This window comes from Pseudophryne corroboree, chromosome 1 (assembly GCF_028390025.1).
Source record: "Pseudophryne corroboree isolate aPseCor3 chromosome 1, aPseCor3.hap2, whole genome shotgun sequence".
NCBI classification, from domain to species: domain Eukaryota; kingdom Metazoa; phylum Chordata; class Amphibia; order Anura; family Myobatrachidae; genus Pseudophryne; species Pseudophryne corroboree.
In genome coordinates this window covers 568,776,265-568,803,194 of record NC_086444.1, presented here as the reverse complement: position 1 = coordinate 568,803,194, position 26,930 = coordinate 568,776,265, and the positions used below count along the sequence as shown (strand labels likewise).

At 44.7% G+C, this 26,930-nt stretch overlaps 1 protein-coding gene across 1 annotated transcript in view; it reads left to right on the top strand.

The window, feature by feature from the left end:
- CNTLN (centlein) overlaps positions 1 to 26,930 on the top strand; it is a 761,842-nt gene that overhangs the window by 306,910 nt on the left and 428,002 nt on the right. Inside the window, exons 11-12 of the mRNA XM_063954396.1 lie at positions 11,767 to 11,888; positions 14,664 to 14,789. Of these exons, the coding sequence (XP_063810466.1) occupies positions 11,767 to 11,888; positions 14,664 to 14,789 (248 nt within the window). The remainder of the gene's footprint in view (positions 1 to 11,766; positions 11,889 to 14,663; positions 14,790 to 26,930) is intronic.

Genomic DNA, 26,930 nt, shown 5'->3' with positions numbered 1-26,930 from the left:
GTACATAATACAGCAGTTCATCTGATACTGCAGGTAAAGGAGGAGGACACGTCAAGTCCATCAGGGTTCCACGCCATTGACGAAAATGACAGCGACTGGTTCAGTTTCGGATGAGCTGGGCAGGCTCCGGTAGGCGGCCGACAGACACCCGAATACACAATATCAGGTATCAAACAGGGTTTGTTTTCCTATCTTTTCCCCGCAGATGGCAGGAGATGGTATCAGAACCTCTCTAGGGTATACACCTCGGTGTATCGCCGGTCCATCAAGCCGCCGTTTTCCTGAGGCAACCTTGCTCAGGGATCCATCGACATATGCGGCAGCATGGTTCTACCGTATCCGGAGCAGGTAGGTTGGGGAACAATTGTCCTCTAGGTTACAGGATGCTTCGCATCAGGATCAATTGATACTTTGATACAGGTCAGAATCACGATTCTGCTTTATGTTCCTTGGAGGTCTCCATGTCTACAGACTCGGACCCTGCATCTTCGCTTGGGCTGTCTTAACCCGACGACCTCTGGGGCTGCGACAGTGACAAGTAAACATGAAATCCTACGGGGCAGATGGTTCTGGGGAAGGAACTTTCTGCAGGATTTCTTGAACCAATGGAGGTAGGTCCACTTTGATTTCTCCTACTACTGCCCCAGCTCCAAGACAGACCTTTACTGGTCTTCCCTTTAGATTGTTTCGTGCCCTTTCAGGTTTTTGACTCCACACGGGTGATATCTTCGTCGCCAGGGGTTCTCAGGGTAAAAAGGCTGAAGCAGAGGTTCAACATCCTCAGTCCAGTCTGATTTTATGTCATCCTATACACCCATTACACCTGCAGGGTCCCAGGGTAGGCGCAGGTCGATGGGAGAAGGCTTGGGCGGTTACAACCGTCTCAGGAGTCCCTCGGCATGGGTCGGCTGATTTACGATGACAAGAGAGTCATACTGCAGGCTGCGCTCCATAGGTTTCTAACCGCAAAGGGTGTTGATCCCTGTTTTACACATATCATTTGAATTAGGACAGTTCTCAGGCCTTTGTTTTCTTTTCACGTTCCGAAGCCAAGTGGCTCGGACAGGCCTATTCTGGCCTTACAATCCTTTTAGTCTGTGATTGCTAGTTTAAACAAGAAAGGGAGTTTTACGTGTCCCTTGTCTTCAGAGATGCCTGTTTACTGATTTCCGTTGGACAGGCTTTTCTCAGATTCCCCCTTAACAGGATTCTCATTTTCACTGTAAGTCCTTTACTCTTCTCTCTTCCGCTCCCACAGAGTTTAGGAAGATAACAGAATAACTCTTTTTCAAGGGCAGTGGGTGACGTTGGTTCCCTAATGGGACAATTTACTGCTACTATCCCACTCTGTACATTAGGTGGCTTCTGAATATCCGGAGGATCCACGAGCTTCTGATTCGACACAGATCCAATTTATGCTCCGCATAGACGTTTCTCAACACGGTCCGTCAGAGGTTTTTTCATTCCTCGGCACCAGAGACTCTATTTCTTCAGTCAAGTTGCGACGTAATGAGTGGTCGCCTCCATTCCTCTCGGAACGGGGGACAACAATCTTGTTTCCAGATCAAGCCACCAGGTCAGACTCCTGGGTGAGGGAACATGCCCCGGAGTTTTGTCAGCTGGTCCGCTGTGGGCGGAGATTTCGGATCGACCTCAGGGCGTTCTGACTGACTCTTTAACCCTTTATTACTCTCGGACGGCAGTAGCCGTGGAGGCCCTCAGGGCTCCGGGGAGTTTTCTGGTTATTCTATCCTGCCTCCTTTTCTATTTCTACTTCATGTTCAGTAACACAGGAGGGGATTATGCGTGCTAGTCCTCTCGGTGGCGCTGGTTGGGCCACGCATGACTTGAAGATACAGATACGCCTGTTGTCAGTAGAGGAGCCTTGGCTCCTACCTCGACGGGACTGTCTGCTTCAACAGGCTCCTTTTTTTTTTTCTCCTTGTTCAATTTTACACTGGTTTCGGTTACCCGTGTGACTGTTCACGAGACCTCAGAAGGGAGGAGTTCCCTAGTTCGGTTAGGCCTACTGGGCTCCGATTTCAGAAGTCTATTACCTCTTCTCGCTTTTGCCACTTTGGGAAAACTTTATGGAACATAATGAAGATAAAAGGGGGTTTTTCCCCCTTCTTCCAGTTACCATTCATCTTTGGTTTCTCTGGGAGGTTTTTTGCTCCGCTGCGCTTCAAACCACACTGACCGGAATTTTAGGTCTCTGCCTTTTTCGCTTTTCTTCCAAATGAGATTAGCCTAGCGGCCGTAAGTTCGGCCTCTTGTTCAGGGAGTACTCTATTGGCAACTCCCCGGGCTCGGCTTCGGCCTCAGCGGTCGTTTCTTCCAGAGGGGAGGTCCATTTTTCATATAAATCTGACACTAGTGGTTTTCAATCCTCTCTGAATGTTGTCAGGGCTCGTCAACTCTCTCTACAGAGGTCTCAGGCTATTCGATGAAGTGTTTTTTCTTCTTTGCTCTGGACGATGCTCCCGTACTAAATAGCCGGGGCCCCAGCATATGCTGGACAGTTGGATACATCTGATCATCAGACAGTCTTCTTGGCGGTTACTAGGGAACCTCCGTTTTCCAATTCAGCGCGCTTTACGCGCATTGTAAGACCTTCGTGGGCAGCCGCCCGCGGGGTCTCCATGAATATTTTGTCGGGCGGCTACTTGGTCAAACCGACATTCGTTTTGTCAAATTCTACAAGTTTGACACTTTTACGGCCTCTGCATCACTGTTTGGCCGAGCAGTTTTTACAGGACTCTCAGCGCTTTCCCACCCGTTTTTTGGGAGCTCTGGGACGTCCCCATTGTAACTACACTCCAGTGGCCCCTAGTGGATGAAGGAGAAATCAGGATTTTGGTACTTACCGATAAATCCCTTTCTCCGATTCCACAGGGGCCACTGGACGCCCGCCCAGCGCTGTTTCTCCTGATTTTTGTTTGATTAACGATTGCAGATCACCATATGACTGCTTGTTGGGTTCAGGCTAGCCTGGTTTTTTGTCAGGTTCTGTTCCAGGTTTAGTTTGTGTTCGCCTGGTTTACAGGGCGTCGTTAACCTCCTCTACCTTACGGTTTGTTTATTACAGCTCTCCTCGGGCACAGTTTAACGTAGACTGGCTTGGAGGGGAGATAGTAGGGGAGGAGCTAGCCACAGTGTGAGAATTTTTAAAGTGCCAGCTACCAATACCACCTACTATCTCCCCATTGTAACTACACTCCAGTGGCCCCTGTGGAATCGGAGAAAGGGATTTATCGGTAAGTACCAAAATCCTGATTTCTTCATTTCATATGAACCAACCTATTGTGGTGCCTGTGGCTACGGGTGACTTGGAGGATTCAAAGTCCCTTGATGTAGTCAGGGCCTTAAAAATTTATGTAGCCAGGACGGCTCGGGTTAGGAAAACAGAGGCACTGTTTGTTCTGTATGCAGCCAACAAGGTTGGCGCTCCTGCTTCTAAACAGACTATTGCTCGCTGGATCTGTAATACGATTCAGCAGGCTCATTCTACGGCTGGATTGCCGTTAACAAATTCGGTGAAGGCCCATTCCACTAGGAAGGTGGGCTCTTCTTGGGCGGCTGCCCGAGGCGTTTCGGCATTGCAGCTTTGGCGAGCGGCGACTTGGTCGGGGTCAAACACTTTTGCTAAATTCTACAAGTTTGATACCTTGGCTGAGGAGGACCTCATGTTTGCTCAATCGGTGCTGCAGAGTCATCCGCACTCTCCCCCCCTTGTCTGGAGCTTTGGTATAATACCCATGGTCCTTACGGAGTCCCCAGCATCCTCTAGGATGTAAGAGAAAATAAGATTTTAAACCTACCGGTAAATCTTTTTCTCCTAGTCCGTAGAGGATGCTGGGCTCCCGTCCCAGTGCGGACGAAGTTCTGCAAGGCTTGTTATTGCTTAGATAAGGGTTATGTTACAGTTTTGATCAGTCTCTGGCTGATGCTGTTTTGTTTCATACTGTTAACTGGTTCGTATGTTCCAATTTGTACGGTGTGGATGGTGTGGACTGGTATGTATCTTGCCCTTTAACAAAAATCCTTTCCTCGTACTGTCCGTCTCCTCTGGGCACAGTTCTCATAACTGAGGTCTGGAGGAGGGGCATAGAGGGAGGAGCCAGTGCACACCCATTCTAAAGTCTTTAGAGTGCCCATGTCTACTGCGGAGCCCGTCTATACCCCATGGTCCTTACGGAGTCCCCAGCATCCTCTACGGACTAGGAGAAAAAGATTTACCGGTAGGTTTAAAATCTTATTTCTCTGACGTCCTAGTGGATGCTGGGAACTCCGAAAGGACCATGGGGAATAGCGGCTCCGCAGGAGACTGGGCACAAAAGTAAAAGCTTTAGGACTAGCTGGTGTGCACTGGCTCCTCCCCCCATGACCCTCCTCCAAGCCTCAGTTAGATTTTTGTGCCCGAACGAGAAGGGTGCAATCTAGGTGGCTCTCCTGAGCTGCTTAGAGTAAAAGTTTAAATTAGGTTTTTTATTTTCAGTGAGTCCTGCTGGCAACAGGCTCACTGCATCGAGGGACTAAGGGGAGAAGAAGCGAACTCACCTGCGTGCAGAGTGGATTGGGCTTCTTAGGCTACTGGACATTAGCTCCAGAGGGACGATCACAGGCCCAGCCATGGATGGGTCCCAGAGCCGCGCCGCCGTCCCCCTTACAGAGCCAGAAGACAGAAGAGGTCCGGAAAATCGGCGGCAGAAGACGTCCTGTCTTCAATAAGGTAGCGCACAGCACCGCAGCTGTGCGCCATTGCTCTCAGCACACTTCACACTCCGGTCACTGAGGGTGCAGGGCGCTGGGGGGGGGGCGCCCTGAGACGCAATAAAAATACCTTAGATGGCAAAAAATACATCACATATAGCTCCTGGGCTATATGGATGCATTTAACCCCTGCCAGAATACATAGAAAAACGGGAGATAAGGCCGCCGATAAGGGGGCGGAGCCTATCTCCTCAGCACACTGGCGCCATTTTCCCTCACAGCTCCGTTGGAGGGAAGCTCCCTGGCTCTCCCCTGCAGTCACTACACTACAGAAAGGGTTAAAAAAGAGAGGGGGGGCACTAATTACGCGCAGTATTAAAGATACAGCAGCTATAAGGGGAAAAACACTTATATAAGGTTATCCCTGTATATATATAGCGCTCTGGTGTGTGCTGGCAAACTCTCCCTCTGTCTCCCCAAAGGGCTAGTGGGGTCCTGTCCTCTATCAGAGCATTCCCTGTGTGTGTGCTGTATGTCGGTACGTTTGTGTCGACATGTATGAGGAGAAAAATGATGTGGAGACGGAGCAGATTGCCTGTAATAGTGATGTCACCCCCTAGGGGGTCGACACCTGAGTGGATGAACTGTTGGAAGGAATTACGTGACAGTGTCAGCTCTGTATAAAAGACAGTGGTTGACATGAGACAGCCGGCTACTCAGCTTGTGCCTGTCCAGACGTCTCATAGGCCATCAGGGGCTCTAAAGCGCCCGTTACCTCAGATGGCAGATATAGACGCCGACACGGATACTGACTCCAGTGTCGACGGTGAAGAGACAAATGTGACTTCCAGTAGGGCCACACGTTACATGATTGAGGCAATGAAAAATGTTTTACACATTTCTGATAATACGAGTACCACCAAAAAGGGGTATTATGTTCGGTGAGGAAAAACTACCTGTAGTTTTCCTGAATCTGAGAAATTAAATGAGGTGTGTGATGATGCGTGGGTTTCCCCCGATAACAACTGATAATTTCTAAAATGTTATTGGCATTATATCCTTTCCCGCCAGAGGTTAGGGTGCGTTGGGAAACACCCCCTAGGGTGGATAAAGCGCTCACACGCTTGTAAGGGCTCTACCCTCTCCTGAGATGGCCGCCCTTAAGGATCCTGCTGATAGAAAGCAGGAGGGTATCCTAAAATGTATTTACACACATACTGGTGTTATACTGCGACCAGCAATCGCCTCAGCCTGGATGTGCAGTGCTGGGTTGGCGTGGTCGGATTCCCTGACTGAAAATATTGATACCCTAGATAGGGACAGTATATTTTTGCCTATAGAGCATTTAAAAGATGCATTTCTATATATGCGTGATGCACAGCGGAATATTTGCCGACTGGCATCAAGTCTAAGTGCGTTGTCCATTTCTACCAGTAGAGTGTTATGGACACGACAGTGGTCAGGTGATGCGGATTTCAAGCGGCATTTGGAAGTATTGCCTTATTAAGGGGAGGAGTTATTTGGGGTCGGTCTTTCAGACCTGGTGGCCACGGCAACAGCTGGGAAATCCACGTTTGTACCCCAGGTCGCCTCTCAACATGAGAAGACGCCGTATTATCAGGCGCAGTCTTTTCGTGGACAAGCGGGCAAAAGGTTCCTCATTTCTGCCCCGTGAGAGAGGGAGAGGAAAAAGGCTGCAGAAATCAGCCAGTTCCCAGGAACAGAAACCCTCTCCCGCCTCTGCCAAGCCCTCAGTATGACGCTGGGGCTTTACAAGCAGAATCAGGCACGGTGGGGGGCCCGTCTCAATGAATTTCAGCGCGCAGTGGGCTCACTCGCAAGTAGACCCCTGGATCCTTCAGGTGATATCTCAGGGGTACAAATTGGAATTCGAGACGTCTCCCCCTCGCCGTTTCCTAAAGTCGGCTTTACTGATGTCTCCTTCTGACAGGGAGACAGTTTTGGAAGCCATTCACAAGCTGTATTCCCAGCAGGTGATAATCAAGGTACCCCTCCTGCAACAGGGAACGGGGTATTATTCCACACTGTTGTGGTACCGAAGCCGGACGGCTCGGTGAGACCGATTCTAAATCTAAAATCTTTGAACACTTGCATACAGAGGTTCAAATTCAAGATTGAGTCACTCAGAGCAGTGATTGCGAACCTGGAAGAAGGGGACTACATGATGTCTCGGGACATCAAGGATGCTTACCTTCATGTCCAAATTTACCCTTCTCACCAAGGGTACCTCAGGTTTATGGTACAGAACTGTCACTATCAGTTCAGACGCTGCCGTATGGATGGTCCACGGCACCCCGGGTCTTTACCAAGGTAATGGCCGAAATGATGATATTCCTTCGAAGGAAGGGAATTTTAGTTATCCCTTACTTGGACGATTCCCTGATAAGGGTAAGATCCAGGGAACAGTTGGAGGTCGGTGTAGCACTATCTCAGGTAGTGTTGCGGCAGCACGATTGGATTCTCAATATTCCAAAATCGCAGCTGGTTCCGACGACTCGTCTTCTGTTCCTAGGGATGATCCTGGACACAGTCCAGAAAAAGGTGTTTCTCCCGGAGGAGAAAGCCAGGGAGTTATCCGAGCTAGTCAGGGACCTCCTAAAACCGAGCCAAGTCTCAGTGCATCAATGCACAAGGGTTCTGGGTAAAATGGTGGCTTCCTACGAAGCAATCCCATTCGGCAGATTCCACGCAAGAACTTTCCAGTGGGACCTGCTGGACAAATGGTCCGGGTCGCATCTTCAGATGCATCAGCGGATAACCCTGTCACCAAGAACAAGGGTGTCCCTCCTGTGGTGGTTGCAGAGTGCTCATCTTCTAGAGGGCCGCAGATTCGGCATTCAGGACTGGGTCCTGGTGACCACGGATGCCAGCCTGCGAGGCTGGGGAGCAGTCACACAGGGAAGGAATTTCCAGGGCTTATGGTCAAGCCTGGAGACATCACTTCACATAAATATCCTGAAGCTAAGGGCCATTTACAATGCTCTAAGCTTAGCAAGACCTCTGCTTCAAGGTCAGCCGGTGTTGATCCAGTCGGACAACATCACGGCAGTCACCCACGTAAACAGACAGGGTGGCACAAGAAGCAGGAGGGCAATGGCAGAAGCTGCAAGGATTCTTCGCTGGGCAGAAAATCATGTGATAGCACTGTCAGCAATTCCGGGAGTGGACAACTGGGAAGCAGACTTCCTCAGCAGACACGACCTCCACCCGGGAGAGTGGGGACTTCACCCAGAAGTCTTCCACATGATTATAAACCGTTGGGAAAAACTCAACAGGTATTGCGCCAGGTCAAGGGACCCTCAGGCAATAGCTGTAGACGCTCTGGTAACACCGTGGGTGTACCAGTCAGTGTATGTGTTCCCTCATCTGCCTCTCATACCCAAGGTACTGAGATTGATAAGATGGAGAGGAGTAAGCACTATATTCGTGGCTCCGGATTGGCCAAGAAGGACTTGGTAACCGGAACTTCAAAAGATGCTCACGGAGGATCCGTGGCCTCTACCTCTAAGAAGGGACCTGCTTCAGCAAGGACCCTGTCTGTTCCAAGACTTACCGCGACTGCGTTTGACGGCATGGCGGTTGAACGCCGGATCCTGAAGGAAAAAAGGCATTCCGGATGATGTCATCCCTATCCTGATCAAAGCCAGGAAGGATGTAACCGCAAAACATTATCACCGCATTTGGCGAAAATATGTTGCGTGGTGCGAGGCAAGTAAGGCCTGACGGAGGAAATTCAACTGGGTCGATTCCTACATTTCCTGCAAACAGGAGTGTCTATGGGCCTGAAATTGGGGTCCATTAAGGTTCAAATTTCGGCCCTGTCAATTTTCTTCCAAAAAGAACTAGCTTCAGTCCCTGAAGTTCAGACGTTGTAAAAGGGGTACTGCATATACAGCCTCCTTTTGTGCCTCCAGTGGCACCTTGGGATCTCAATGTAGTTTTTGGGTTCCAAAAAGTCACATTGGTTTGAACCACTTAAATCTGTGGAGTTAAAATATCTCACATGGAAAGTGGTCATGCTGTTGGCCCTGGCCTGGGCCAGGCGCGTGTCAGAATTGGCGGCTTTATCCTGTAAAAGCCCTTATCTGATTTTCCATTCGGACAGGGCGGAATTGAGGACTCGTCCTCAGTTTCTCCCTAAGGTGGTTTCAGCGTTTCACCTGAACCAACCTATTGTGGTGCCTGCGGCTACTAGGGACTTGGAGGACTCCAAGTTGCTAGACGTTGTCAGGGCCCTGAAAATATATGTTTCCAGGACGGCTGGAGTCAGAAAATCTGACTCGCTGTTTATCCTGTATGCACCCAACAAGCTGGGTGCTCCTGCTTCTAAGCAGACTATTGCTCGTTGGATTTGTAGTACAATTCAGCTTGCACATTCTGTGGCAGGCCTGCCACAGCCAAAAATCTGTAAATGCCCACTCCACAAGGAAGATGGGCTCATCTTGGGCGGCTGCCCGAGGGGTCTCGGCTTTACAACTTTGCCGAGCAGCTACTTGGTCAGGAGCAAATACGTTTGTAAAATTCTACAAAATTGATACCCTGGCTGAGGAGGACCTGGAGTTCTCTCATTTGGTGCTGCAGAGTCATCCGCACTCTCCCGCCCGTTTGGGAGCTTTGGTATAATCCCCATGGTCCTTTCGGAGTTCCCAGCATCCACTAGGACGTCAGAGAAAATAAGAATTTACTTACCGATAATTCTATTTCTCATAGTCCGTAGTGGATGCTGGGCGCCCATCCCAAGTGCGGATTGTCTGCAATACTTGTACATAGTTACAAAAATCGGGTTATTATTGTTGTGAGCCATCTTTTCAGAGGCTCCTCTGTTATCATGCTGTTAACTGGGTTCAGATCACAGGTTGTACGGTGTGATTGGTGTGGCTGGTATGAGTCTTACCCGGGATTCAAAATCCTTCCTTATTGTGTACGCTCGTCCGGGCACAGTATCCTAACTGAGGCTTGGAGGAGGGTCATGGGGGGAGGAGCCAGTGCACACCAGCTAGTCCTAAAGCTTTTACTTTTGTGCCCAGTCTCCTGCGGAGCCGCTATTCCCCATGGTCCTTTCGGAGTTCCCAGCATCCACTACGGACTATGAGAAATAGAATTATCGGTAAGTAAATTCTTATTTTTCTTAGTTTTTTATTTTTAATAAATTTTCAAAAATCTCCCAAAAAACTTTATTCACATTGTCATTGTAGGGTATCGTGTGTAGAATTTTGAGGGGAAAAAATAATTTATTCCAGTTTAGAATAAGGCTGTAACATAACAAAATGTGAAAAAAGTGAAGTGTTCTGAATACTTTCCAGATGCACTGTAAACCATACATTTCGGATGTAATTTCCAAAATAAGAAATTGACACAATGAGAATTCAGGGACAAGAGTGAAAGGTATTAGTAGGTAGCTATCTTATGAATAGAATACACTGTAAGCTAGCAAGAGCAGGGTCTTCTTTCCTCATGTGCCTTTCCTTTTCTTACTTACACTATCTTATACTCCAAACTCCCTTTCATGGCACCTAAACCCTGGTTTTCTATACCTGTCCTATTTTGTCCTGTACTGTAAGCGCTGTTTTCTTGTTTGGTCATTTGATTATGTACTGTGTAATTGGGCGCTGCGGATCCCTTGTGGCGCCATATAAATAAAGGATAATAATAATAACAACACATGGAGTTATTATAATTAACACATATTCAGGATGCTGGCGACATTAGAGATATTAGTATTCTGCAACCAATACAGTACTCAAATCCTACTTTGACGGCAAGAAAGATGAACCAGAAACCGTTTTTTTTTTTCCCACTTTAATGTTAGTCTGTCTTTGGAATGGTTTTCCTAGTAAAGTGGTTATGGTTTAATGTATGCCTTTTTATCAGCAGTGATATCTCCAGCTATGAGTATAATCTACTATTAGGCTCGTTGATCTAGGCAATTAATCCAATTGCCATTACATTTTTTCCTGACAAATTTACAACTGCATTGCTGAGGTTTTATTTTTCCTTCTGGAACAACAATATATAGCTGGTTTAAAAAAGAATAGGTTGATGACTTACTTCACTTTTTATCAAACTTTCTATAGATGTAACTGCTATTTTAAGCATCAGTTGTGTGTAGTACTTAAACTGTAATTCTGAAATGTTTTTTTGCCTACCCCGCGTATGGCTCTGCAGAAACTTTGTGGTGCTTTATAAATTAAAGATGATAACCATAGATAATCAAAATTATTAGATTTACTAAATGTGAATTTTGTGAAATGCTCCGCTTTCTACCTGAATATTGAGTCTAATTTGCTGGAAACTACACAATTTGACTGTTGGTCCACATACATTACGTCAACACCATATGGTTGACATGGACAAAAGTTCGACATGAAAGGTCAACACTGGGAAAGGTATAAAAGGTCAACAGGTTCATATGGGCGACATGGCAATGGTTGACGCACATACAGTTGACCAGTTTTTTTTTTTTTTTTTTTTTTTTTACTTCCATCCTTGACTATCCATGTCACAAATGATAACCTTTAGTAACCTTTGGTGAATGGAGCGAAACACTGTGCCCGAAGCGAGCCTTCGAGGGGACGCATTTCTACAAGTGGCGTTCCCAGATGACAAAACTATCCACACTTACCCCAAAAATGCAAAATAAAGTTTGTTGGACATTTTTGTGTCAGCCATTGTCATTTTGACCTTTTGACCCTTCTGACCTTTTTTACCTGTCGACCTTTCATATGCTGACATTTTGTCCATGTTGACCTTGTGTCTGATGACCATATAAGGTCGACCTAATGACTGTAGACCTAATGAATGTAGTTCTCCTATAACACACCCATTTGTGAGATGTTGATTGTACTAAAATTGCCCGCTTTGTGTTCTTGAAAAATTCAGTACTTTACGTGTTTATAACTAAATGACAAAATAAAAATAGTGTTTGACTCACATCATAGAAATAACTTGTGCAGTCACTACATGCTCTCCTTTCACTTATAAAGCCGGTTATATTAGTGCATTAAAATATGATATGTGTCACTATCTTTCCAGATTCAGGAAAACGTAGAGATCCGAAAAGCACATGAAAAACGTAAAGAAAGGTTGCTAACTTTGCAGACTAATTATAGAGCTCTCAAAGAGCAAATTGAACAAGATGAAGAGAACGGCTCTAGGTGAGAGATGCTTTATTTTGAAAGTATGCCAATGTGATATGCTCTTTGCCACAAGGATATTTGATTAAGAAGAAATTTCCAACTTAATAAAAATAATAATAAACCTTCACAAAAAATCTGATACTTTATAAATATTTCTTTACAAATATAAATATTTACGTAAGGTGTGCCATATTCTATTTAAGCAAGTCCATAAAATCCAGCATTGCTAGGTTGTTATATAGGAGATTTCACTAACTTTTCTACAGGCTAATTATTGTACATGCAATGTATATTCTATCACACTGCTAAGAAGTCTGATTGGATATTTAGAATTGACCTTTGTAAATGGCTGGCTTGACTCTTGTGTGCTACTGCAACTAGAATCCGCATATTGCTGACATTCTCCTATGCCAGTCAAGTGCCCTGGATTTATTAGATGTGCTTGTAAGGCACCCAAAAATAAACAACCAAGAACCTCCTAATAGAAATGTGTTTGTTTTCCAATACGGAAGCTAAGCTTCTAAATTTGTGTTGACTCGTTATCCTGATTGTAGACAGTGTTATAAACTGCAGTGTGAAGAGGCAGCAGCTTTCATTGTAGTGTCACTGGAGTCATTTCATGTGGGCCTGGCCTATTTGGGAAGGGAGATTCAGGTTATGTCTTCTCTGTACCTTAACTGGAATAAATAGCTGGCAATAATAATTTAGCTGGCCACATTCATTACTAATTTATTTATTACTAGTTATCCTGCATTGCTGATTTGCATGGATCAAATCTGTCCCCATCAAAAAAAGCATTAATAAATAAAAACGGACTGTTTATCTAAATTTACATGATTTTGAGGGAAAGGGGAGTTTGGGAGAAACCAAGCACAGGTAATGATTATTCCCTACACAGGGTAGGAATTTGTGATGTGATCCACAATAATTTAATCAAGTGGCAGTATTTATTCTATGAAATATCTCATGTGGAGGTGCACCCCGGAAAGTCAGGTAATATGATTATCTTCTTCTTCTTTCTTTCTTTTTTCTTTTTTCTTCTTCTTTTTTCCCCCCTTTGTATCTCAATTTACATGCAGTTGGTATCTACCCCAATATCTCTTAGACTAGTTCTTTAGGGGCTGTTGTGGAGCATACAGATGTGTCCTCATACATCTTGCTTCAATGTGCCATGTAGCAGCAGATGTCTGACGTGAGTGAGCTGTCAGGTTCAATGTAAATCCGTTAACATTGGGCGTCTTTTTTTTTTTTTTGTTGTTGCTGAAAATGCATCTTATTATTATAACATTTTATTTATAGGGCGCCACAAGTGTTTTGCAGCGTCTTACAAGGGACAGTACAGGGAGACAAAACTTAACATTACAGTAAATAAATAACAAAAATATAGTACGGGTAACAAAGAGCACCACAATTCTCAAAACATAATACAGCTTAGATGTAAGTATCTTATTCATATTGCTATGTGAATAGGATGCACAAGCAGACTCTGTTTATTTCAAATATGTGGCATCCCTATATTGTGTGTGATACCGTGGCTGTAACTACATTCAAAATGGTACGTTACAGTGCTTTGTAGCATATCGATTGCAGATACAGCCACGGTCGCATAAGTATGTAGATACAGCCACGGTTGCATAAGCTGCGTGTACATTCTATTCGCATCATTTTGCAAATAAGACGCATTTTAATGGAAAATAATCTCCCAAAAAGGAGCTCAGCATTAGAGAGTCACGCCATGGCATAGCGCGACTACAAGGGCTATTTAACGTGCAGGTAGGCTAGATGTAAGTGGACACATCTTTGTCTTTTATGAATGCACACAGCATGTTCCAAAAATAGAAGCACGCAAATATGGGCGATGCATTGTCATAAGCATTTCAATTACATTTACACTTATGACCTAAGTGACAGAGCTGGGCTGAAATGGGGCATCCTTACACAAGCAGAGTTTTGTGAGGGTGTGTTCACGCAAATGCTGGCTATGCAGACCTGGCGTAAGCAAATATAGTGCTGGTGCAAGTGCTCACTGATGATGATGATGCATAATAACAAGCAAGGCATACACAGAGATGGTGCGTACAAATCTGTGTATGTGGAAAATGAACTTCTTTCCATGCACACTAGTGCACATGCTGGCTAGACATTTGCTTGAAATCTGACTAAGGTTATGTTCTGTTACCAATGATGTCACAGCTCCATGTCTTCATCCATTGTGTTGTCTAAGTAGTGGAGGGGTTAGAGAATTAATTCAGTTAGGTGTTTTTATTGCTGCAGTTGTGCAGTTTATTATTTGCTGTGTATAGTCAGAGCTAAGTTTAAATGGTTTTGTTTTTACATTATATTCATTTAGTTCAGCATATAATATTATGTTTTTTTGGGGGTGGGGTAATAGATTGCATACAGTTCAATTAATGTTTCTCCCATTGCTTCTTTCGTAAAATTGTGCTTAACTGTCTATTTATTCAAAAACCGATTTTAAAACCTAAAATGCTAGTTGATACCTTATGAAGTTATGCTGTGCAATAAATGCATATATAAAAATTTTTTGATTGCGGTCTAGCTTGGTTCAGACTATTAACAGTGAGTTTAGGCATCTCTGTAGTCTCTGTGTGAGGTGCAGTCAGGTGTTTGGATAAATTCTTCCTATTCTCAGTTTCCTAAATGTAATATCATATTGGCTTCTGTTTGGCATTGTTGTACATGATAGGGATATTTGAATAAGTGTTACAGTTAAGTACAGGTAATGCCATGCTAGAGTATTAATACATGTGAGATCTTTCTAATCTTCCATAGAAATACAGTCCATAAAAGGCGTCTCCATCGTCCTGATCCTTCTGAACTCAGACATGAAGACTCGGATGCAGTTTGGAATGAGCTCGCCCACTTTAAGAGGGAAAACAAGAAGCTGTTGGTTGAGAAGTAAGTGCCTGTTTATAACATCCTAATCAGCCCATCTTAAGCTGCCCATACACCTAGAGATTTATTGTCCAATCTTGCTGGTTGGAACGGAAATCTGGTAATGGATGAGAGCAAATGACAATTGGCCATTTGCTCTGAAATGCCGTAAAACTGACAAAAACGGTCGTTCAGACAAATTCAAATGGACTTAACCAATTTGTCTGATTAACCATTTTTGTCTGTTTTTCAGTGTTTGGGAGCAAATGGTCAATTGTCATTTGCTCCCATCCATTACCAGATTTTCGTTCCAACCAACCAGATGTGACAATAAATCTTTAGGTATATGGGCAGCTTTAAACAGACTTACAGTTGATTTTACAAGGGGAGTAGCTACGCTGATTACCGTAAAACACTTTAGCCAACCACTTTGATGGAAGGAAACATCAAGAAGCTGTTTGGCCAGCTTCACCGGCAAACAATGCCCCTATTTCTAGCCACACACAGCCAAAGTAGTAGGATCAAGGTGTGGCTTTGCCATAGATGTGGGTGTTGCTAGATCTTTCGTTTCGACTGTGGCTCCACTTACTTTCTGGCCTGCTAGCAGATCCATCAAAAATGGTTGTGTGTTAAGTTTAATTATGCCAGACCACTTCCATGAGTTGACAATACTGCATTTGTTTTCTTGTTCTACAGTTGTACACACTGGTGTTATTATGTTTCACACCACTCCACCTGACATTTGGCATTGTGCATGGTGATCTGTGGCTTGTGTCCTGAAAAAGTACTCAAGTTTTTTTTTATCTCTATTTAAATCAAAAGCGTAATTGACTAGCAGTACATCTCACATTTGTAGCAGAAATTAACATAGAAAATGAAAATAACTTTATTCCATATGTAAATACACACCTGCCTCACATACAGTATAAGCATGCCAATAACTACTGGATAGAAAGGTGATGTTCATATTGTATAAGTACACTTTATTCTCATATAAAGTCTACTTACATCATCCTTGGAAGTGAACAGTGTAAATAAAGGGCATATGATAATCAAACAGTTTAGCTTTTTTATCCTTTGAAACCATATTCTTCAATTCAGTGGCACATATGGTAAATCTGTAGCTAAATTAATACTGTACAATTCAGGGATTGTGTTAATTAATGTGTTCTTATCTGTAGGCCTTGTCGCTCTGTATTAGCACGTATTTTTAGCACTGCCTTGCATCATATTTGGAAAGAGGTGGTGAGGGGATAACCTAGGCAGCCATGCTCGTTTGATCTCCTTGATTCATACTCAGTGCAGAATGCCTCAGCTCTGTTAGTTCCCTGCCCTGTCCTGCTAATCCCAGCTGAGCTCATTATGATGTTGCCTCGCTGCTACTCTCCGAGCCAGATCTGTCCAAGCTAATTACTGCTACCAGCAGAGCTGCCTGTTAAGGGTCTGGTGTGGATCTGCTAACATGGTCCTTGGTAGTGACCTGCATAAAGCACGAGGGAGTTTGATTCTTTCTTGCTGCGCACCGCCTGTCCTTTGGGCTTAGCGCTTATCCCCATCACACAGTTATCCTAGCTGCAGTCAGAAGTAAAGTTAGTGAAGAAAAGTCATACTTGTGAAAAAATGCTGCTCACTGCTTTGATCTTCCTTAAATCGTACAGTTTTAAATGCAGCCCAGGAAAGTGAGAAATCCTCATCCTTTTATTTTATGCGGCAATAACAGAACACATTTTACCTGTAGCTCCTTATTTACTATATTTTATTTCTCTGACGTCCTAGTGGATGCTGGGACTCCGTCAGGACCATGGGGAATAGCGGCTCCGCAGGAGACAGGGCACAAAATTTAAAAGTTTGACCACTAGGTGGTGTGTACTGGCTCCTCCCCCTATGACCCTCCTCCAAGCCTCAGTTAGGTTTTTGTGCCCGTCCGAGCAGGGTGCAATCTAGGTGGCTCTCCTAAAGAGCTGCTTAGAAAAAGTTTGTTAGGTTTTTTATTTTCAGTGAGTCCTGCTGGCAACAGGCTCACTGCAACGAGGGACTTAGGGGAGAAGAAGTGAACTCACCTGCGTGCAGGATGGATTTGCTTCTTAGGCTACTGGACACTAGCTCCAGAGGGACGATCACAGGTACAGCCTGGATGGGTCACCGGAGCCGCGCCGCCGACCCCCTTGCAGATGCCGAATAGAGAAGAGGTCCAGAAACCGGCGGCAGAAGACGTCTCAGTCTTCATGAGGTAGCGCACAGCACTGCAGCTGTGCGCCATTGCTCTCCGCACACTTCACACCAGCGGTCACTGAGGGTGCAGGGCGCTGGGGGGGGCGCCCTGGGCAGCAATGTAATATACCTATTCTGGCTAAAATATATCACATATAGCCCCTGGGGCTATATGGATGTATTTAACCCCTGCCAGGTTCCCAAAAAACCGGGAGAAGAAGCCCGCCGAAAAGGGGGCGGGGCCTATTCTCCTCAGCACACAGCGCCATTTTCCTGCCCAGCTCCGCTGCGAGGAAGGCTCCCAGGACTCTCCCCTGCACTGCACTACAGAAACAGGGTAAAAACAGAGAGGGGGGGCACTTATTGGCGATATTTATAATATTTGAGCTGCTATAAAGGGAACACACTTATTAAGGTTGTCCCTATATATATATATATATATATATATAGCGCTTGGGTGTGTGCTGGCAAACTCTCCCTCTGTCTCCCCAAAGGGCTAGTGGGGTCCTGTCTTCTATCAGAGCATTCCCTGTGTGTCTGCTGTGTGTCGGTACGTGTGTGTCGACATGTATGAGGACGATGTTGGCGTGGAGGCGGAGCAATTGCCTGTAATGGTGATGTCACCCCCTAGGGAGTCGACACCAGAATGGATGGCTTTGTTTATGGAATTACGGGATAGTGTCAGCACGCTACAAAAGTCGGTTGACGACATGAGACAGCCGGCAAACCAGTTAGTACCTGTCCAGGCGTCTCAGACACCGTCAGGGGCTGTAAAACGCCCTTTACCTCAGTCGGTCGACACAGACCCAGACACTGAATCCAGTGTCGACGGTGAAGAAACAAACGTATTTTCCAGTAGGGCCACACGTTATATGATCACGGCAATGAAGGAGGCTTTGCATATCTCTGATACTGCAAGTACCACAAAAAGGGGTATTATGTCGGGTGTGAAAAAACTACCGATAGTTTTTCCTGAATCAGAGGAACTGAATGAAGTGTGTGATGAAGCGTGGGTTACCCCAGATAGAAAACTGCTAATTTCAAAGAAGTTATTGGCATTATACCCTTTCCCGCCAGTGGTTAGGGCGCGCTGGGAAACACCTCCTAGGGTGGATAAGGCGCTCACACGCTTATCAAAGCAAGTGGCGTTACCGTCTCCTGATACGGCCGCCCTCAAGGATCCAGCTAATAGGAGGCTGGAGAATACATTAAAAAGTATATACACACATACGGGTGTTATACTGAGACCAGCAATCGCCTCAGCCTGGATGTGCAGTGCTGGCGTGGCTTGGTCGGAGTCACTGTCTGAAAATATTGATACCCTGGATAGGGACAGTATTTTACTGACTATAGAGCAGTTAAAGGATGCATTTCTTTATATGCGAGATGCACAGAGAGATATTTGCACTCTGGCATCAAGAGTAAGTGCGATGTCCATATCTGCCAGAAGAAGTTTATGGACGCGCCAGTGGTCAGGTGATGCGGATTCCAAACGACATATGGAAGTATTGCCGTATAAGGGGGAGGAATTATTTGGGGTCGGTCTATCGGATCTGGTGGCCACGGCAACGGCCGGAAAATCCACCTTTTTACCCCAGGTCACCTCCCAGCAGAAAAAGCCGCAGGCTTTTCAGCCGCAGTCCTTTCGTTCCTATAAGAACAATTGGAGGCCATTCACAAGCTGTATTCTCAGCAGGTGATAGTCAAGGTACCCCTCCTACAACAGGGACAGGGGTATTACTCCACGCTATTTGTGGTACCGAAGCCGGACGGCTCGGTAAGACCGATTCTAAATCTAAAATCTCTGAACCTGTACATACAAAAATTCAAGTTCAAGATGGAGTCACTCAGAGCAGTGATAGCGAATCTGGAAGAAGGGGATTTTATGGTGTCCTTGGACATCAAGGATGCTTACCTTCATGTTCCAATTTGTCCTTCACACCAAGGGTACCTCAGGTTCGTGGTTCAAAACTGTCATTATCAGTTTCAGACGCTGCCGTTTGGATTGTCCACGGCACCCCGGGTCTTTACCAAGGTAATGGCCGAAATGATGATCCTTCTTCGAAGAGAAGGCGTCTTAATTATCCCTTACTTGGACGATCTCCTGATAAGGGCAAGATCCAGAGAACAGCTGGAGGTCGGAGTAGCACTAACCCAAGTAGTGCTCCAACAACACGGGTGGATTCTGAATTTTCCAAAATCCCAACTGATCCCGACGACACGTCTGTTGTTCCTAGGGATGATTCTGGACACTGTTCAGAAAAAGGTATTTCTTCCGGAGGAGAAAGCCAGGGAGTTATCCGATCTAGTCAGGAACCTCCTAAAACCAGGAAAAGTATCTGTGCATCAATGCACAAGAGTCCTGGGAAAAATGGTAGCTTCTTACGAAGCGATTCCATTCGGCAGATTCCATGCACGAACTTTTCAGTGGGATCTGCTGGACAAATGGTCCGGATCGCATCTGCAGATGCATCAGCGGATAAAATTGTCCACAAGGACAAGAGTGTCTCTGCTATGGTGGTTGCAGAGTGCTCATCTGTTAGAGGGCCGCAGATTCGGCATACAGAACTGGGTCCTAGTGACCACGGATGCCAGCCTGAGAGGCTGGGGAGCGGTCACACAGGGAAGAAACTTCCAGGGCGTGTGGTCAAGCCTGGAGACGTCTCTTCACATAAATATACTGGAGCTAAGAGCAATCTACAATGCTCTAAGCCTGGCAAAACCTCTGCTTCAGGGTCAGCCGGTGTTGATTCAGTCGGACAACATCACGGCAGTCGCCCACGTAAACAGACAGGGCGGCACAAGAAGCAGGAGGGCAATGGCAGAAGCTGCAAGGATTCTCCGCTGGGCAGAAAATCATGTGTTAGCACTGTCAGCTGTGTTCATCCCGGGAGTGGACAACTGGGAAGCAGACTTCCTCAGCAGACACGATCTGCACCCGGGAGAGTGGGGACTTCATCCAGAAGTCTTCCACATGATTGTGGTCCATTGGGAAAGACCAATGGTGGACATGATGGCGTCCCGCCTCAACAAAAAACTGGACAGGGATTGCGCCAGGTCAAGAGACCCTCAGGCAATAGCTGTAGACGCTCTGGTAACACCATGGGTGTACCAGTCAGTGTATGTGTTTCCTCCTCTGCCTCTCATACCAAAAGTACTGAGAATTATACGGCAAAGGGGAGTAAGAACGATACTCGTGGCTCCGGATTGGCCAAGAAGAACTTGGTACCCGGAACTTCAGGAGATGCTCACAGAAGATCCGTGGCCTCTACCTCTAAGACAGGACCTGCTTCAGCAGGGACCGTGTCTATTCCAAGACTTACCGCGGCTGCGTTTGACGGCATGGCGGTTGAACGCCGAATCCTAAGGGAAAAAGGCATTCCGGAAGAGGTCATCCCTACCCTGGTAAAAGCCAGGAAGGAGGTGACTGCACAACATTATCACCGCATTTGGAGAAAATATGTTGCGTGGTGTGAGGCCAGGAAGGCCCCGACGGAGGAATTTCAACTGGGTCGATTCCTACATTTCCTGCAAACAGGATTGTCTATGGGCCTCAAATTAGGGTCCATTAAGGTTCAAATTTCGGCCCTGTCGATTTTCTTCCAGAAAGAATTGGCTTCAGTTCCTGAAGTCCAGACTTTTGTAAAAGGAGTACTACATATACAGCCCCCGGTTGTGCCCCCAGTGGCACCGTGGGATCTTAATGTAGTTTTGGATTTTCTCAAATCCCATTGGTTTGAGCCACTCAAATCGGTGGATTTGAAATATCTTACATGGAAAGTAACCATGCTACTGGCCCTGGCTTCAGCCAGGAGAGTGTCAGAATTGGCGGCTTTATCGTATAAAAGCCCATATCTGATTTTCCATTCGGACAGGGCAGAACTGTGGACGCGTCCTCACTTTCTGCCTAAGGTGGTTTCAGCGTTTCACCTGAACCAGCCTATTGTGGTGCCTGCGGCTACTAGCGATTTGGAGGATTCCAAGTTGCTGGACGTTGTCAGAGCATTGAAAATATATATTTCAAGGACGGCTGGAGTCAGAAAATCTGACTCGCTGTTTATACTGTATGCACCCAACAAGCTGGGTGCTCCTGCTTCTAAGCAGACGATTGCTCGTTGGATTTGTAGCACAATTCAACTTGCACATTCTGTGGCAGGCCTGCCACAGCCTAAATCTGTCAAGGCCCATTCCACAAGGAAGGTGGGCTCATCTTGGGCGGCTGCCCGAGGGGTCTCGGCATTACAACTCTGCCGAGCAGCTACGTGGTCAGGGGAGAACACGTTTGTAAAATTCTACAAATTTGATACCCTGGCTAAGGAGGACCTGGAGTTCTCTCATTCGGTGCTGCAGAGTCATCCGCACTCTCCCGCCCGTTTGGGAGCTTTGGTATAATCCCCATGGTCCTGACGGTGTCCCAGCATCCACTAGGACGTCAAAGAAAATAAGATTTTACTTACCGATAAATCTATTTCTCGTAGTCCGTAGTGGATGCTGGGCGCCCATCCCAAGTGCGGATTGTCTGCAATACTTGTACATAGTTATTGTTACAAAAAAATCGGGTTGTTATTGTAGTGAGCCGTCTGTTCAGAGGCTCCTACGTTTGTCATACTGTTAACTGGGTTCAGATCACAAGTTGTACGGTGTGATTGGTGTGGCTGGTATGAGTCTTACCCGGGATTCAAAATCCTTCCTTATTGTGTACGCTCGTCCGGGCACAGTATCCTAACTGAGGCTTGGAGGAGGGTCATAGGGGGAGGAGCCAGTACACACCACCTAGTGGTCAAACTTTTAAATTTTGTGCCCTGTCTCCTGCGGAGCCGCTATTCCCCATGGTCCTGACGGAGTCCCAGCATCCACTACGGACTACGAGAAATAGATTTATCGGTAAGTAAAATCTTATTTTTTTATTTTCAGTAATGTTTCTAAAATGAAATAGTTACATTGAAGCTTTGTATAAGTCACAGTTTCATATCTGATGACAATATTCAATGTGCAGTCCTTTATATATATATCTGAACAACCAGCTGCATTTAAATGATTTGTTTTGATGTATTTATACAAAGTATTCTAATGCTGGGTACACACTGGCAGATATATAGGCTGATCAATTGATCAGCCAATTTATTGTTAACTGATCGGTCGGTGTGTATAAACGATATGTCTGTGAACAACTTAGTTCACAGACATATCGTGTCGGCCCTGCTGCACAAATGATGACCAATATATCTACAGATATATATGTGCATCGTGTGTGTATGACGGACCCACCAACGCGCCGTTCAGAGCTTCAGCCGGATGGTCCGGTATTAGGGCCACTGGGTAGGGCTTATGGAGGGGTTTGGCTGTGATCGGGTGGGGGGTGCAGGTGGTCAGTGGACATACTGTACCTGATGGTGATGGAGTTGGTGTCGGTATGGCGTGCATGGCTGTCTCCATAATCTTACTCTCCTGAATCCCGGGAGAGTAGTGGCTCACACACGGCACCATTTTTAAAATTGAAGATGGCCGTGGTAAGCCGCCCCCTTGGCCTGGCTTTATTAGCCAGCACAAGACGGGGCAGGCAGTCCACCGGAGGAGCAGGAGCTGGCAAGTGCTCCTGAAGACTCAGGAGCCCTGGGTAGATGGCGGCCAAGAGCTCACATGTCCGTCACCCCCAATGTGAAGACCATAAATGAAGACGTTGGAGGAAGCCCTGGGGTGGAGGCAGCCATGCAAAAACGCTTAAAGGTCACCACCCCCTACATTAAGGTGCAGAGAAATAAAAAATAAATAAATAAATATATATATATATATATATATATATATAAATATAAGAAAATAGGCGGCACTCACACGGGACTTGACATTAATAATGAAACCAGAGACTGTGTGCTGTTGAAACAGCAGACAGTCTCTGGTTTCGTTATTAATGTCAAGTTCCGTGTGAGTGCCGCCTATTTTCTTCCATACAAATACCGCAAGGTTAGGAGGGCACAGGCTGTTGAACGTGACTGCAGCAAGGATGTAGGAGGACACATCTGTAGTTTGAGGTGTTGACTAATAAAGAGGGAATTAATTCCGGATGTGGGGAGTTAAATCTGGATGGTAATCTATGTACAAATTGTTCTTTGGTCAATATTTGGTTATCAGTTTCCCAAGAGAGTTAGTAGAAACAGGGAACAATAGAGAGCCATAGACTGATCCTTAGGGTACTACAATGGAGGAGTGTAGTGGAAGATGAGTATTCATTAATGAGAATCATGAATGCTTTGTTTGAGAAGAATTAAGAAAATCAAGAGGGGACAGTGGGGCAAATGTATTAAACCTGGAGAAGGGATAAAGAAGTGTTAAAGCAGTGATAAGTGCAAGGTGATAACACACCAGCCAGTCAGCTCATGTCATTTTTTAAATCCATAATGATTGGCTGGTACGTTATCACCTTGCGCTTATCACTGCTTTATCACTTCTTTATCCCTTCTCCAGGTTAATACATCTGCCCCAGTATCACCTATGCCAAGGCAACCAGAGCTTTTACAGGAGTTAAAGGTCAGCAATGTTCAATATATACCCAACCCCATTTCATCAAAGTATAGAATGTTAGCATACAGTGTACCGTATGTGTCTGCTAAAACGCAACATGGGAAATTTACAAATAATTTAGTGGGAATGGTGGTAACTTTAATCTATGATTGCCTTGTCAGGTTCTGACTGATATATATATATATATATATATATATATATATATATATATATATATATATATATATATATATATAGAAGTCGTTCGGGCAGCACTCCCAATGCCAAAACAAATGTCCCGGTGCCTTCCTAGGTACCTTCGGCAGGTCCAAATAATAGAAGCAGTGTACGGCGGCACTCGGAGAAATAGACTAGTACAGCAGAGTGGTATACAACGTTTCGGAGCTTTAATGTCCCTCCGTCATCAGGTATATACCTGATGACGGAGGGACATTAAAGCTCCGAAACGTTGTATACCACTCTGCTGTACTAGTCTATTTCTCCGAGTGCCGCCGTACACTGCTTCTTTATATAAATATATATATTGTATATACACGGAAGATTTTACTTCAGATCAGCTTTGGCATAATTATTTAGCATTATTTTTTCTCACTGCCAGTTGCATAAGATGTGGTGCTGCAAAGTTCTGGTTTTCCTTCACTCTCTTTGCAACTAGATTTATTGCAGCTTGGGTTCAACATATATAAATTAATCCAACAAAAAAATCATTGCTCAACTTGAAAAAATGGTTCCTTGCCAAGTATAAGCACTACAGAGATGATTCCAGACTTAACATTTAATGAAGTGTAATACATTAAAATATGCTCATTTTCAATTCATTTACACTGCTTATAGGTATAAGAAGTAAGATATACTCTTCAGTTATTCGTTTATTGTAAATTTTTGCCTTTTTGATTTATTTATTTTTTCTCTTACTCGATAGGGTTTATACATAATAAATGGTCGAATGTTGTGTACTTGTTCAACATTTTATATTATTTTGTACCCAGCCTTTGGATATCTGTATTTAAAATGTTGGATGTAAATGAGCTTGAGGATCTGTACTTGCACATTCGATGTCTTCCAATAAAAAACAATTCTTAAAAAAAAATAATAATAATAATATATCTCTGTTTTCTAAAATCCATAGCAAATTTATCTTCCATTATTGAAGGGTATCATGCTGACAAAACTTTATATACAGTAACTGAAAAAATAGAGACAAATGCACTCTCCAGTGTAGTATTTAGTGATACTAAAATGACTGGATCATTGAATTCCAAACATGCACACAAACCATGTATATGTAATTAAGTGCCTTAACCACTTAACAATGCTCAGAAGTATTTTTTTAAGGTTGAATTAGGTTAAGAACATCTAATTCTAAAACTTTCCAACATAATTTTATTTTTGTTTTTCTTAAAACATTTTATACCATAAACAGCTATTTTTATGGTATACTATAGTGATGGCCATTGCTGGCTGTACCATTGATGGCGATGGTTTTTAACCATCATTAGAAAACATTAATGGTTTAGCCAAGTGGTTTTCAAACTGTGTGTCGTGGCCTAGTGGTACTTGCATGGGTGCCCTGGGTTGGTGGTTCAGGACCAGTTCATATTCTTTGCTGTCAATGTAATAGACAAAACCAGTGCTTGTGGCTTCCCATCATGAACTATGTGGACAAACAGAATCCAGTTCCTCACCACATAACTGAACCCAAGGATGACAAATAAACACAATTTACTTAATTTAATATTCAATAAGAAACTATTGGCCTAGAGGTGCACTGAAAAAAATTTGTATACTCTAGGGTGCAGTGACTCAAAGATTGGGAACCACTGGTTTAACCAACAATGGTTGGGTTCTGCACAGGCCGTGACCATCAGGCTTGTGCCACTGATGTTCCATTGACATCGTGGCTGCTATTGATGTGAAAAAAAAAAAAATTGTCACCAGCCATATCTGCCACTTAAATTGCGAATTGGAAAAAGTTAATAAAATAAAAATATATACATGTCAAATAGATCTTAGTGAGCGCTAGCTGACAACACCCAATAATTTTATATCTTTCAGCGGATTGTTAGAATTTCTAATTTCCTATACTTGAATTACATATAGAAATGAATAAAAAATGTACAACTTTTTAATTAAAACCTATTATGAATTGATTCCTTGCTTGCATTATTAAAATCTTAAACGGATGATATTTAGTTGTTCCATTAGTCCTACCAACACACCAATTTCACCCGACACAAATGGCCTCACATTATTTGGAATCCAGTTTAATTTTACTCAGTTTTTCATGAATTATAAAAATTATCAATACACAAAAATTAGAAACCATCATTAGAAAACATTAAGGGTTTAGCCAACAGTGGGGCAGATGTATTAACTAGAGATGAGCGGGTTCGGTTTCTCTGAATCCGAACCCGCCAGAACTTCATGTTTTTTTTCACGGGTCCGAGCGACTCGGATCTTCCCGCCTTGCTCGGTTAACCCGAGCGCGCCCGAACGTCATCATGACGCTGTCGGATTCTCGCGAGGCTCGGATTCTATCGCGAGACTCGGATTCTATATAAGGAGCCGCGCGTCGCCGCCATTTTCACACGTGCATTGAGATTGATAGGGAGAGGACGTGGCTGGCGTCCTCTCCGTTTAGAATTAGAATAGATTAGAGAGACACTTGATTTACTAATTTTGGGGAGCATTAGGAGTACTCAGTAGTGTACAGTGCAGAGTTTTGCTGATAGTGACCAGTGACCACCACTTTTATTTATAATCCGTTCTCTGCCTGAAAAAAGCGATACACAGCACACAGTGACTCAGTCACATACCATATCTGTGTGCACTGCTCAGGCTCAGGCCAGTGTGCTGCATCATCTATTATCTATATATAATATTATATATATCTGTCTGACTGCTCAGCTCACACAGCTTATAATTGTGGGGGAGACTGGGGAGCACTACTGCAGTGCCAGTTATAGGTTATAGCAGGAGCCAGGAGTACATAATATATTATATAGTGAGTGACCACCAGACACACAGTGCAGTTTATTTAATATATCCGTTCTCTGCCTGAAAAAAGCGATACACACAGTGACTCAGTCAGTCACATACCATATCTGTGTGCACTGCTCAGGCTCAGGCCAGTGTGCTGCATCATCTATATATATTATATATCTGTCTGACTGCTCAGCTCACACAGCTTATAATTGTGGGGGAGACTGGGGAGCACTACTGCAGTGCCAGTTATAGGTTATAGCAGGAGCCAGGAGTACATAATATTATATTAAAATTAAACAGTGCACACTTTTGCTGCAGGAGTGCCACTGCCAGTGTGACTAGTGACCAGTGACCTGACCACCAGTATATAATATTAGTAGTATACTATCTCTTTATCAACCAGTCTATATTAGCAGCAGACACAGTACAGTGCGGTAGTTCACGGCTGTG